Source organism: Colletotrichum phormii (assembly GCF_030913505.1).
Source record: "Colletotrichum phormii strain CBS 102054 chromosome Unknown BDP81scaffold_12, whole genome shotgun sequence".
NCBI classification, from domain to species: domain Eukaryota; kingdom Fungi; phylum Ascomycota; class Sordariomycetes; order Glomerellales; family Glomerellaceae; genus Colletotrichum; species Colletotrichum phormii.
In genome coordinates this window covers 1,099,788-1,112,039 of record NW_026851454.1, presented here as the reverse complement: position 1 = coordinate 1,112,039, position 12,252 = coordinate 1,099,788, and the positions used below count along the sequence as shown (strand labels likewise).

General features: G+C 52.0%; 4 protein-coding genes across 4 annotated transcripts; 2 read left to right on the top strand and 2 right to left on the bottom strand.

Moving 5' to 3' along the window:
- The first annotated feature begins 1,142 nt into the window (after positions 1-1,142).
- Positions 1,143-2,126, top strand: BDP81DRAFT_430267 (uncharacterized protein). Its single transcript, XM_060590591.1, has one exon. It carries the CDS (start codon positions 1,152-1,154, stop codon positions 1,932-1,934), a length of 783 nt encoding a protein of 260 aa, XP_060444375.1. The 5' UTR covers positions 1,143-1,151; the 3' UTR covers positions 1,935-2,126.
- A 569-nt stretch (positions 2,127-2,695) lies between these two features.
- Positions 2,696-4,433, bottom strand: BDP81DRAFT_376556 (uncharacterized protein). Its single transcript, XM_060586749.1, has 6 exons — positions 4,145-4,433; positions 3,842-4,076; positions 3,640-3,786; positions 3,438-3,555; positions 3,281-3,376; positions 2,696-3,221 (listed from the first exon to the last, which is right to left on the bottom strand). The coding sequence occupies exons 1-6, from the start codon at positions 4,337-4,339 to the stop codon at positions 2,798-2,800; spliced, it is 1,215 nt and encodes a 404-aa protein (XP_060444374.1). The 5' UTR covers positions 4,340-4,433; the 3' UTR covers positions 2,696-2,797.
- An 873-nt stretch (positions 4,434-5,306) lies between these two features.
- BDP81DRAFT_430265 (tannase and feruloyl esterase) lies at positions 5,307-7,424 on the bottom strand. Its single transcript, XM_060590590.1, has one exon. It carries the CDS (start codon positions 7,070-7,072, stop codon positions 5,465-5,467), a length of 1,608 nt encoding a protein of 535 aa, XP_060444373.1. The 5' UTR covers positions 7,073-7,424; the 3' UTR covers positions 5,307-5,464.
- Positions 7,425-9,454: 2,030 nt separating this feature from the next.
- BDP81DRAFT_490863 (cytochrome P450) lies at positions 9,455-11,624 on the top strand (the record flags this gene model as incomplete). The annotated part of the gene is made up of 6 exons (XM_060595296.1): positions 9,455-9,473; positions 9,875-10,222; positions 10,278-10,346; positions 10,397-10,993; positions 11,042-11,148; positions 11,214-11,624. 6 exons carry the CDS (start codon positions 9,455-9,457, stop codon positions 11,532-11,534), a joined length of 1,461 nt encoding a protein of 486 aa, XP_060444372.1. The 3' UTR covers positions 11,535-11,624.
- Positions 11,625-12,252: the final 628 nt, after the last annotated feature.

Genomic DNA, 12,252 nt, shown 5'->3' with positions numbered 1-12,252 from the left:
GATCAGAGGGACTGATCATTGACAAGGGATATGTTCAGGACCAGGACTTGTATATAGGATGGACTCGAGCCGGACTCTAGGACAGACTTTCCATAGCTCTTCAGCAATTAACTTCGTATCAGGATTAACATCCGCTTTCAGCTACTACCTTGACAAGACTACGATTGATCACCGAAGCCTTACCTACCCTTACGATTGACAGACATAGCTTCCCTGAAGCTATCCCCGACTACGATTACTGTTACCAGTTCCGCAGCCTCAACTTCTGCAAACTACCCCTACGACTAGCTGGCCGTAACACCGTTATTTATAAACGATATAGGGCTATTTAAGGCCCATTTACTTCTACCGATTTAGGAAACCCCTACTGGCGTGCTTTTTAGAACTGAACGGACCCTAAGGATTAGCTAATAATCTCTACTACTCTAGATATAAGAAGAAAAGTATATATTATAGATTTGTTACGGCCAGCTAGTCGTAGTGAGGTATGTTTGCAGAAGTTGAGGCTGCGGAACTGGTAACAGTAATCGTAGTCGGGGATAGCTTCAGGGAAGCTATGTCTGTCAATCGCAAGGGTAGGTAAGGCTTCGGTGATCAATCGTAGTCTTGTCAAGGTAGTAGCTGAAAGCGGATGTTAATCCTGATACGAAGTTAATTGCTGAAGAGCTATGGAAAGTCTGTCCTAGAGTCCGGCTCGAGTCCATCCTATATACAAGTCTTGATTCTGAACATATCCTTTATCCGTATGTTTACCATACGGATTCCGTATTCTGAACATACGGGGTCCGTACCTCAAAGGGACGGACTCCGTATTCTTGGCATACAGCTTTCCTTATCTTATCATCACGTGACTTGGTCCATAGTTCTTCCGTTCCGTAGGGTGACGCATGTGTTCCCATAGTTCGTGCACTTATGGTGTGCCCTAGTCGCCGTGGTCCTGCGGGGCAGGCCCTGGACTTGGTCGTGCATGTCGGGTCGTAACAAGATTATCTAACTTATCGTATGCTGTTTAGATAGCGGCATGGCATATTATATGCCCAAAGGGCGCTCTGGTTGATGGGGCTTAGTTAGTTAGATAGCTAGGCTCCTGCCCCTGATGATGTTAAATACTACTACTACTACTACTACTACTACTACTACTAAAAGATGTGATGCAGGCTTTCGGCGCACCCATCACTCGGTCGTTCTTGGGGACAGTTGGCTCCTTCGTGCCTGTATCCAGGCGAAACCAAGAGATCTACGATGCTATTGCAGACCTTCTCGGCGACGATGTCCTGTACTCATCTACAGCTATCAAGACTTCCCGTACCGAAGAAGGCGTCGAGATTCTTGTCCGGGGTGCAGATAACAAGCAGACGCTGATTCGAGCTAAGAAACTTCTCATCTCCTTCGAACCTACGATTGCCAACTTCAACGGCATCGATATCAGCGACGAGGAGACAGCCGTCTTCTCAAGATGGGATTGGACTACCGTTTATTTCGGCGTCGTCTCTCACCCTTCTCTGCCCATCAGCTACTCACTCACGAACAATGTCGCCACCAACTGGATCTCCCTCCCCGAGACCCCCTTCGTCGGCCGCTTTGACTACCTCGGCGACGACAACTTTCGCGTGCTCATCACTGGCTCTTCCGACTACGATAGCACTCAGGCGCAAGCGTTGGTCAGGAAGTCTCTCAAGTTGCTAGCTGATGCTGGCACGATCCCGAGCCTCGGCACCGAGGAGCTCAATTTGAAGGCCTGGTCCGATCATGGCGCCATACATCTGCGAGTATCTGGCGCTGAGCTGGCAGCTGGTCACATCACTGAGCAATATGCTCTTCAGGGCCAGAGGAGTACATACTACACGGGAGGTGCGTGGTCTGCGCAGTTCACCACCATTTTATGGGAGTATAACAATCAATACCTCCTGCCAAAGCTGCTGGCGGAGTTCTAGGAGAGTGGGATGCTGCTGCAAGGGGCGAGACGTGAGGTAAAGGCACCTAAACCATTTACACCCAGCGATAATGGATAATGATGAATCAGATTTGAAAGCAAGGAGGCAAGACTAAAGCCAATAAGTTCCCTCGTATTGAATGTCAAGAACCTCAAGGCTTGGTAGAGTTTTTCTGATGCTGGCGATTTCCATAGTAGACTGAACTGAATCGCGACTTTCTCCTACACACTGCTTGTGAACCTCTTCCTCCAAGCTGCACTACATAGTATGTCCATAGAAGAGGTCCGCAACGCCCGGAAGCTTGCCTCTTTCCACGGCCCACCTATCATCCGATGTGGACTCTCAATCAATTTCCAAGGGCGGAGACGAAGCTACAACAGGATCGCATGCCGGGACTCTTCAATGTTACTGCAAGGAACGAGCCCCAGATGCATTGCATCGGGCCAGGGCCTCACTCCACCGGCTCACCAGGGCCCTTGATCCAGGACCTTGTAAAGAAAAGCGCAAATTTCGGCCCAAGAGCAACAGAGTGTTAGAGTATCATCCCATCGGAAGCCGATCGTAAGAGTGACTAAATGGCGCGGGCTTTTGTGCTACCCGTCGGACCGCACTCGGATATAATCAGGTGACATGCGTGTCTCATGCGCCTCACGTTTGGAGGAATCCATACTGGTCTTTACAGGCCCTAAGAAAGAGACCTGGACTGAGAAAATGCATCGTCATGAGTGCTCGGCGAAGCTTCCAAAGACCAATGCGATGAGGTTCCATTCAGTCTAAGATGTTCGTACATGTTGATATGTTATTCCGCTGCGAAAGAATTATCTGTCTTGCCTGCATGCTATTTTGGAATGACCTTGAAAACGCTACGCAATGTGTTCCGATCTTCTAGCGAACTCCGTAGTCTTGATGATCCCTTGCAAGTTGCTTGACTGGACTTGAATCGCGGTCTCTTCCTCTATTCGTATAGCTTTACTTCGATCATCGTCGCTGAGCATGATACCTGCTGGAGCTTGCCCTGTCTGGAGTCTGCTCCCGCCCTGTTGAGAGCCGCACCGTGGATCCAGAGCCCATTGGTCGAGCTCGTACTGGTCGCTTCTCGTCGTTATGTCACTACGACTGCGGAAGGTATTATACTCGAGTGTCCTTGGTCCAGGGCCAGTTTGTTTTGACTGCTTGCCGTATAGGTCAGGCATGTGCTGATTGTATGCTGATAGGTTGAGTAACTTGTTGACGAGAGGTTTCAAGGCCGGTGCACACGCTGCTATGATACCGACCTGCAGCTGTAGGCTAAGTATGAGAATGCCTGATTAGCTGTAAGAAACAGAGCATTTGTAAGTTGTACCTACAAGCCCCAGAACTGAATGCTTCTGTTGAACGTTTTGTCAGGCTCGCTATCATTAGCGAGCTGGTAGACTGCCTTGACTATGCCCATTGCGACAGCACTTGTGGCTTCATTAGTATCCGGAGCTAATGAAGTATGATTCTGAATCGTCTGATACTCACAAGTAACCTAAGCTTAAGATTCCAATTGCGTAGAGACGCAGTCTGCGCTTCATCTGCAAATTCCATATGACTGGCACAGGCAAGGTGGCTAGAACTACGTCGGTGAAGATGTTGAAGCCTACATGTAGAAGCAGCTTAGCGGCGGCGTCGAGTATGATATTACAGTGATTAATGCAGATACTGAAGTGAGGCCCTGACATACCTGTGTTGATGATACCAAAGAGGTTAATGTTGTTGCTATCCTTACACTTTGGAGGCGGTGTCGTGTTCCTATCCCAAAAGCCCGATATGGGTTTGCAATGAAGGAAAAACGGAAACATGCCGCCAATGGAGTAGAAGAAGACAAGAGCTTAGTTGGACTGTTAGTAATCGATGGAAGAGGTCCGCGACTGCGGTGAGCCTACCAATTGTTGACCACAATGCCCACTTGTACCATCGAGTCTTACTCAAGCGTAAGAGACTAAGAGCGATGGAAACCTTGAGAAACATGAGGGCGCCGGTGGCGGAGATGATGGACTGCCAAAAAGCAACATGATTGAACACGACGTAGTCATATTTCTTGTCGATGGTCAAGAAGTGCTTGCCTAGACCGTAATACGCCTGAATCACGAATGAGACCCATCCTCCCCAGGCACAGAGCTATAAGCTCGACCAAGTCAGTGTCCGCGGGCAGCAAAAAGGGGATCTGAAGTTGTGCATGTACTTGCCGCCGACAAGACCATGACCGCATCGTCCCACCCAGATGCTTTAATGACCCATATTCTTGCGTATATCCGTAGCGCAACACTCATCTGCGCCAGAAGATGAAAAACAGTCACGACGGCGATGATACGCGCGGTGTTGCTCTCAGCGGCCCATGCCGGATCTAGAGGCGCGGGGGCCGTTCCGTTCGTGTTGTTCATATCTGCCCATCGTAGGTCATTACGAGGAGTGTTCAAAGGAGATTGCCAAGATCGAGACGACCAGTAGAAAAGGTCCAGGAAAATCAAGCATGGTCTGTGTGCGTTGATCTACCGACGGCAACTATCGTAGTCGTTCAGTCAGGGAAGCGAACGCGAGTCGGTGAAAGAAACTTTGAAGGTGAGGAAACCTTGAACTATATGCGGCAAAGTTCAGCGAATAGTGGTAGCAGGAGCTTGCTAGGAACCTTTTAGAGTTGGCTATAACAGCCTATTCAAACTTCAAACCGGAAATTTTTCTGATTCGTGGAAAGGACTGCATAGCACGGGGTGGAAGTAGAGGTTGAGTCAGACGCATCGCGTAGTTGTTGCCTCCCTGCTAATGACCTGGATTGACGTAGGCATCTTAAAATTATCGCATACTAAGTTGCGACTCATTCAACTTTTTGGGTTCTATTCAAAACATCTCCATTCGGCCCAACTACGACGAGGAAGCCTGCACTTTCTTGGTTGAAAAGAACTTGAGCAGGGTAATTGAGCTGGCTTGCCTACGGGAGGAGGCAGGGGGTTGACGTTGATGCCTTCATAGAGTCAGGAGTATGACTCTCTTTTCAAGAAGCATCGTCCGTTGTAGTCGATGGCCGAGCGGTACGATTCTAGCCTTCAAAAGTAGAAGCGTATGTTGGCTCACGGTCCTACATAATGCCATGGATAGCTTCTTTTTTTGGTATGTTTTGTCATAGTAATTCAGGTGGCGGTCGATGCAATCACGTGAATCGGCGTATTCACTTGAGTACATTTTTTTAACAGAATACGACGATGGATTCAGAAGGTCGTCAGTTCGAGTCAATTTTGCCTTTCCCTATTTCCCGTCTTTCAGAGAAAAGTCTATGTGACTCTCGTGAAATTCTGTCTAACAAAAACATCGGCAACGGCACTGGAATAGCTATGTTCACGTCTGTGGCTGTGACTTCGGGATGCCATATGCTGAGATAATCCTGATACGTTCCTTATTTATTGAACACAGCTGTCATGAGATGGTATACATGTAATCTTGTCATTCATATTATGGTAATGTGCAGTGAGCAATATGTACATCAGAAGCAAACTAAACCCAAGAAAGAGACATTATACACAAGTCCAGCTATCAGGAGAGTTGGGGTCTCCAGTCTTGTACACATTACGCGTGGGGTACTTGCAGTGCTTCCTCGTGAAAGCAACCTGGCCACCCTGTGTACCATTAACAAACGCAGTGCCGAGGATCGAGTCCGGCGCGACGCCTTCCTCAACCCACTTCACAATGGCCGACAGAACATTGCGCTCAGGCTCGAAGCCGGCAACGGCAGACTCCTTGTTGCCGATGAAGCTGGCGCCAGGACCACCGCTGCAGTGGTTCATGCCCGAAATGCGGAAGTACCGGTAGAACTCGTCGAGCTGCGCGGACGTGAGGCCCATGGTGCGCGAGACGTGGTTGTAGTAGCGCGCGCTATTGTCGCTGCTGATGATGGGGTCCTGGAGGCCGTGGTAGTGCAGCACCTTGGTGCCGCGGTCCTTGACGCCGGAGAGATCGCCCTTCCAGGTCTCGATGCCACCGGGGTTCTGGGCGGCGGCGGCGGCGAAGTCCTTGGGGCCGATGGTGGCAGGGTCCCAGGTCGTGCCATTGTAGATGACGTTTTGGAACCAATCCGTCGTGTAGGGGAATGCGCGGCCGGCGAGAAGGATCTGGGTGGGCTGGGCGCCGGGCTGGAGGCGGGGGTAGACGAGGGTTCCGTCCTGTCCGTACAGGTCGGAGAAAACGGTGCGGACCGTCTGGGCCTGGACGCCGGTCAAGCAGTTTGCCGTCTGGCCGGCGCCGCAGATGAGAGACTCTGGGCGGTACTGGCACAGATCCGGGTCCTCGATGATGCCGTCGACGTGGCCGTCGAGACCGTCGCATTGGTTGAGGAGGTCCTTGTAGACAACAGTCCAGAGGTCTGCCGACAGGAAAGTCGGCTTGTCAGAGGTGCCGGTGGCGGTGAAGAAGTGACCGCTCCAGGATGTCAGGTTGTTGAAGGCCAAGGCGGGCGCGCCAGCCACGATACCGTCAAAGTCGTCAGGGAAGTCCTGGGCTTCCTTGAAGCCTTGCCTGCCGCCGGTCGAGCATCCAAGGTAGTATGACTTGGTGTGCTCCTTGCCATAAAGGGCCTTGGTTGTCTCCTTGCCAATGACGACGCCAGTGTGGAGGGATCGGTAGGCAAAGTCCTCAATGGTGCCGGGGTTGTTGAGGAAAGGCGAGCCAATGGTGCCGTTGTGTCCGTTGTTGGCGCCGACTGCAGCGAAGCCTCGGGAGACGGCGTAGGCGATATCCTCATATTGGATGCAACCGCCAGTGCCTCCGTTACCGGTGCTCAGGAATCGACCGGTCCAGTTGGACGGGAGCCATGTCTCGATACTAACGTTGCTGATGGGGCCAGTGGTGGTCAACATGGACACACGGCAAATGTCGACCTCGACGACCTGTCCAGGGCGGGTGCAAGTCGGGTGGTTCTCAGGGAAGGTAATGTTGGTGCCGGCAGAGACAGGCGTAGAGAACCAGACGGTGGTGTTTGGCAGCTTCAAGTTGTTGGCAAGGGCGCTGCAGTCGTCGGCGAAAGCGCCCATGACGTACTGGGCCGCGGGCACCAGCAGCATCGCAGAAAGGTCGAGGGACTTCATGTCGGCGAATGGGCGTTGAATAGGACAAATTCCCAAGTCCATTCGAGGCTGACCTTCCTCTTGATCGAGGTGTCGGGGCTCAATGGCTTCTTTTATATTAATAATGGAGTGCCTACTGTAGTTGACCTGGTGTCCAAAAGCAGTTTTCAATGTGACGATGCCAGGCCGTTCATCTCAACACAACCATGGAAAGAAGACTAGCAGCAAATCGATGCCCACTCTCGGCGATCCCATCGGGTGGCGTGCCGGCCGGCGTGGAGTGACGGCAGTTAGCCACGGCATGACTGGACAAGGTGACCTTCCAGACAAAAGCAAACACTGGGCGGTCTATGCCTGATTCAAGGCGAGCATCTGAGGAGCTCTGTCTTACAGCAATAGAACGAGGCATAGTGACCTGCCTGTTTCTCCCCACACTGGTAGACTACACGTGTTAGCTTGAGGGGATAACCATGCATCGGCAATGGCGAGTGCGGAGAAGGCGACCAGGTTGGGGTATGCTCTCCGGGGGTTCATCGTTGCGGAAGAGTCTTCTACCGGCCGGCAGGCATACGGGAACATGTTCACTCTGTGGCTTTTGCCCATGTGAGCAAGAGTCGTGTCACTTTCTCTCAAGTGGAAGTTGGGCCGCGCGCGCACGCGGCAGAGCAAGGAAGAGAACACGAATCTCGAGCCAGTTCAACTCTAAAACTGTGATGAGGCTTGTTTGGATAGTGGAGGCCTTTGCTGGCGAGAAGAGCGGAGTTTGGAATTAGCGTAGCCTGCGTGATGGGGAAGAAATGGAGAAGTGCATTTCCCCGGAGACGCTTCTCCACGTGCGGGGAGACGCCGGTTTACCCGGGGGGCTGGGTAGTCTGGGCCTCGGAAACCCAACGTTGGTAGCGTCGGTAGCGTTCGTGTGAGATGAGCTGGAAATCGTCCTCCCAAGAGAATGGAAGGCTCTTGTTGAGTAGGTAGGTTATCATACGGATACACAACTCGAGGAAAGTCTGATGTGTGTCGAGAGCTTCAAAGATCACTGTACGGGTGTTTCCTCGTTGTTTCTCCAGCAGGTCCATTCACATTGCCTCTTGGAAAAAGGTTTGACGTTTCAAAGAGTCAGAACATTGAACAAAACACGCAAAAAGCCGCTGACAGAGGCCCTCAGATCGTTCGAGTCGCGGCGGCCCGACAAGCAACACCCATGAACCTAACGGCGCCTCTTTCGTTGCAACCGTTTGCGGGAGTCTCTGTAGATCCGCCCTCTCGAACTCCTTGACAGTTCTCTACGGAATCAGTTTGTCTCCTTTTGCTGATTTCTTGGTTATGGATCCTACCCGCATACGCGTACAGACGGCGGCCTCTATTCCCCTTAATATCGAGAAACGAATGACGCTTACTGGCCTGCCAAAACGAGATGTGTGTGAGGGCTATACCTGCGGCATTATCCTCGGCGTCATCCAATCTTTTTCCATCTACGACGTTGCACACATGACACCTTGGCATGCCCCAAATGGATACTTTTGAATTTCTTTCAACCACGGAACATGAGGTTTTAGACATAAACCGTGCTGTGCTGGCTTACCGAAGATTTAGTGCAGAGGGGTGGGTATTGGGGTTTCGATGCGCTGCGTGACTTAGCTGCATGATGTTTTGCGCCCCCAAGAGGGGGTTTGAGCCGTGAGGAACGCAAAGTCCGACTGACTCGGGAAATCCGGTTTCCTCGTCATGGCCCTTCAAAAATCTCTCCCATCCGGGGACCCGCCGCCCGAAGCCAAGTCGGCGCAGCCGTCGATCATCACTTCAAAGACATATTGAGGCACTTTGTCTCTTTCGGTCCGTTGGTACAAGGGCTATCGCAGTCTTTTGCCCGCGGAGCATTCCGCCTGCTTGTCAGTCGTCCGATCGAGGAAAAGAAATTGACGCTTTGATCACCGCGGTCACCGCCTCGGGCACCACCGTAACGCTCCGTATGGAGACACGACTGGAGTAGAGTAGTCATTGATATCCATTGCGCTACAACGACAGCCAAGAGATAATCCGTAATAAAGCCGCCTACAAATCCGCTGTGTTATGTCCGTACGGATAACCTCCGACTGAATCTCGGACCCGACGACACGGAGCTAAAGCTTAGGTTAGTGCCATTCGTAGCCCCGGCTGGCGGCCATGACGCCGGGTTTCCGCCATCCAATTGTGTACACAAACAAGCATTTGATTCGGGCAATCGACTGTGGCGGTCGTAGTGGCTGTTCCTCCCAGTAAAGTGAGCCCGGGAAGCATCTTTTACCAACCAGCGAAAGGGTTTTAATAAACTCAGAGCGTCTTTTCTATGATCCCTTCTACAAGTCAATTCAGCGGTCCGAAAGACGATCTACGCGAAGGTTTCGGACCGAGCCACCTCTCCGCAGTAGCTTTCTTCGTCAAGTTCAACAGTTCCTTGTCAACGAGATGTACTCCCTAACACCTTGTAATCTTCGCAAACCAAGCAAAGGAGAGTTATGGTGAAGGCAGACAAGATTCTGGTTTAGCAAATACATTGTAACGAATCAACTCATAAACCGTGAGTAGTAGTCGGATTGAAACAAAAGGTTTATTCAAATCCCAGAGTGGATGGATTAAATTTGAGAGAACTCTATGAATCCCAAGCTTGAAGCCAGGGCCTTTAATCGGGAACAATTGCATATGCTGCGAATAGCTTCCTACAAGCCACCCACGAAAACATCGTCAATTCCAGCCTTGATCAACACATCATGGACATGAATGCTTCAACCACATCACCCAGCTGGACCGAGTTTGCAACCCTCAAGCTGTCCTCATCATTTCCAGCGTCAAATTCTAGCCTTTATTGGCTAGCATTACTCGTGATAGCTTCAGTCATCGCGGCACCACTCCGGCACAAGTTCCAAGATGTCGAGATCTACCCAGTCATCAACAAAACCAAGGAGGAATACCTAACCGGCGGAAGAGCCCTCCTCGCGAAGGGGGCCAATGAGTACGGCGGCAAGCCTTTCAGGGTCTTCACAGGTCAAGGCAGTACTCTCACGGTCCTGGCGCCCAAATTTTGTCACGATGTGAAGAACGATAATCGTTTAAGCTCGACGGAGTTCCTCCTGGCTTACTGGCAAGCCGGAACACCGGGGTTCGAACCGTACTTTAGCTCAGGAAGTGAGCTCATCCGTGAGATGATCCGGACTCATCTCACTCAGAGTGATGTCGGTAAGTCTGCAGAGCTCGAAAAGTCTCTCACACTTTGCTCACCTTGACCGTGCAGCCAAGTTATCGCAACCACTCGCAGACGAGGCAGCAAACGCCCTGAAAGACGTCTTCACCGACAACGAAGGTACATCTCACGACCCTAACCCACTCAAGCTCTCTCTAACGCCGCCCCAGAATGGCACGAAATCACCCTCGCCCCAACAGTCGCCCAAATCGTCGCTCGCGTCTCCGCCCTAGTCTTCCTCGGTCCCGAACTCTGCCGCGACTCAACCTGGCTCAACATCACCATAAACTACCCCCAGAAAGCCATGGCCGCCGCCAAAGTCCTCCGATCCTACCCGGCTCCGATCCGCCGCTTCGTACACTGGTTCCTCCCCTGCTGCTGCGAGCTGCGCCAGATGCTCCGCACCGCGCGGCAGGCCATCGAGCCGATCCAGCAGAGGCGAAGGGAGCAGGAGGCTGAAAAGGGCGGCGTGGTGTTTGATAACGCCTTGGCGTGGATTGAAGAGCTGGCGAGGAAGCAGCAGGATCGGACGGCGCAGAATGCGGCGTTTCAGCAGCTTGGGTTGTCGATTCTTGCAAACGCGTCGAGTACGGATATGGTCTCGCAGAATTTGCTGGATTTGTGTGTGAATCCGGAGGTGACGGAGGCGTTGAGGGAGGAGATTGTAAGGGAGACGAGGGGTGGGTGGAAGACTTCTACGTTGTATAACTTGAGGCTCTTGGATAGCGTGTTGAAGGAGACGCTGCGTCTCAAGCCCATTGCTTCGGGTATGTGTTATCTCCTGCGCCATTGTTCTGTTGCTAACATCTCGACAGTGGCTCTTGGGAGGCGCGTGATGGAAGATGACGTGAAATTGAGCGACGGCACTGTACTCCCAAAGACAACCGGCGTCGCCGTATCATCGGTGAACATGTGGGATCCCGTAAGACTTTCCATCTCTTGCCGGCCATTCACCACAATCCGATGGCTAACTTTCTCGAAACGCAGGAGATCTACCCAAACCCAGAGACCTTTGACGGCGGACGCTTCCTCCGAATGCGCGAAGGCGGCAACAACGAGCATTGCGCGCAGCTCGCGAGTGTATCGCCGGAGCACATGGGCTTCGGGCTCGGCTCGCACGCGTGCCCTGGCCGATTCTTTGGCGCGAGCTCTGCGAAGCTGGTCATGTCGCACATCTTGCTCGGGTATGAGTTCAAGCTGGCTGATGATGTTGACATGAATACCGTTGAGCCTATGCGTTTCGGATTCTCGACTCTGGCAAATCCCAGAGCCAAGGTTATGATCAGACGTAGGAAGGATGTTGTTTGAAGTTCAGAAGACGAAGACTATGCTGATGCTTGCGTGGTACATCCGGTGGGAAAGGTATGAAGCTAGATGGCGAGTCTCTTGGAGCTGCTTTCTGGTAGAGGCGTAAAGAGAAGCTGGGTCTAGCAAAATGCCACAAAGTCGTTCAATACTTTAGGTGAAGGAGACAAACAGAAATGATGTGTCACTGAGATATCAAGACCAATCTCACTGTTGCTCTGCATGAAGACTGCGTGCAATATCGAGAATACCGGGACTTCGGCTCGACGAGCAGCGAAGCGAAACCGAGGAACTTCTCGTCAATAAGCTTCATTTTGGGTAGCACGAATACCACGCAGCCAAGCCAGCTATATTGATTCCCAAATTGATCGCGGAGCCTCTGAGCAGTCGAATTCCCAAGAACGGGAATCTCCGCCCAAGCGATTGGCGGAAGATGTTTCCGCGCTTCGGGGTGCATGGAGGGGTTGGCTCGAGATGCTCAACCACCCAGTATGCTTGAAGGCGGCCATCACACTCTTCTCCTCAAGCTCTTTCACTACCTGAACCGAGCATCGTGGCCGTCAATCCGCAAATGACTCCGGCTGACACGATTACATGAGGTTGACTGCGTGTGGAAACCAAGGCCCGTACCCCGCGATGGAGGGGCACCCGCATCCCAGCCCGCCCACACCAGCGTGTACTACATGCGTGGATGATCAACGTCAGTAGGCCAGGAACAGAG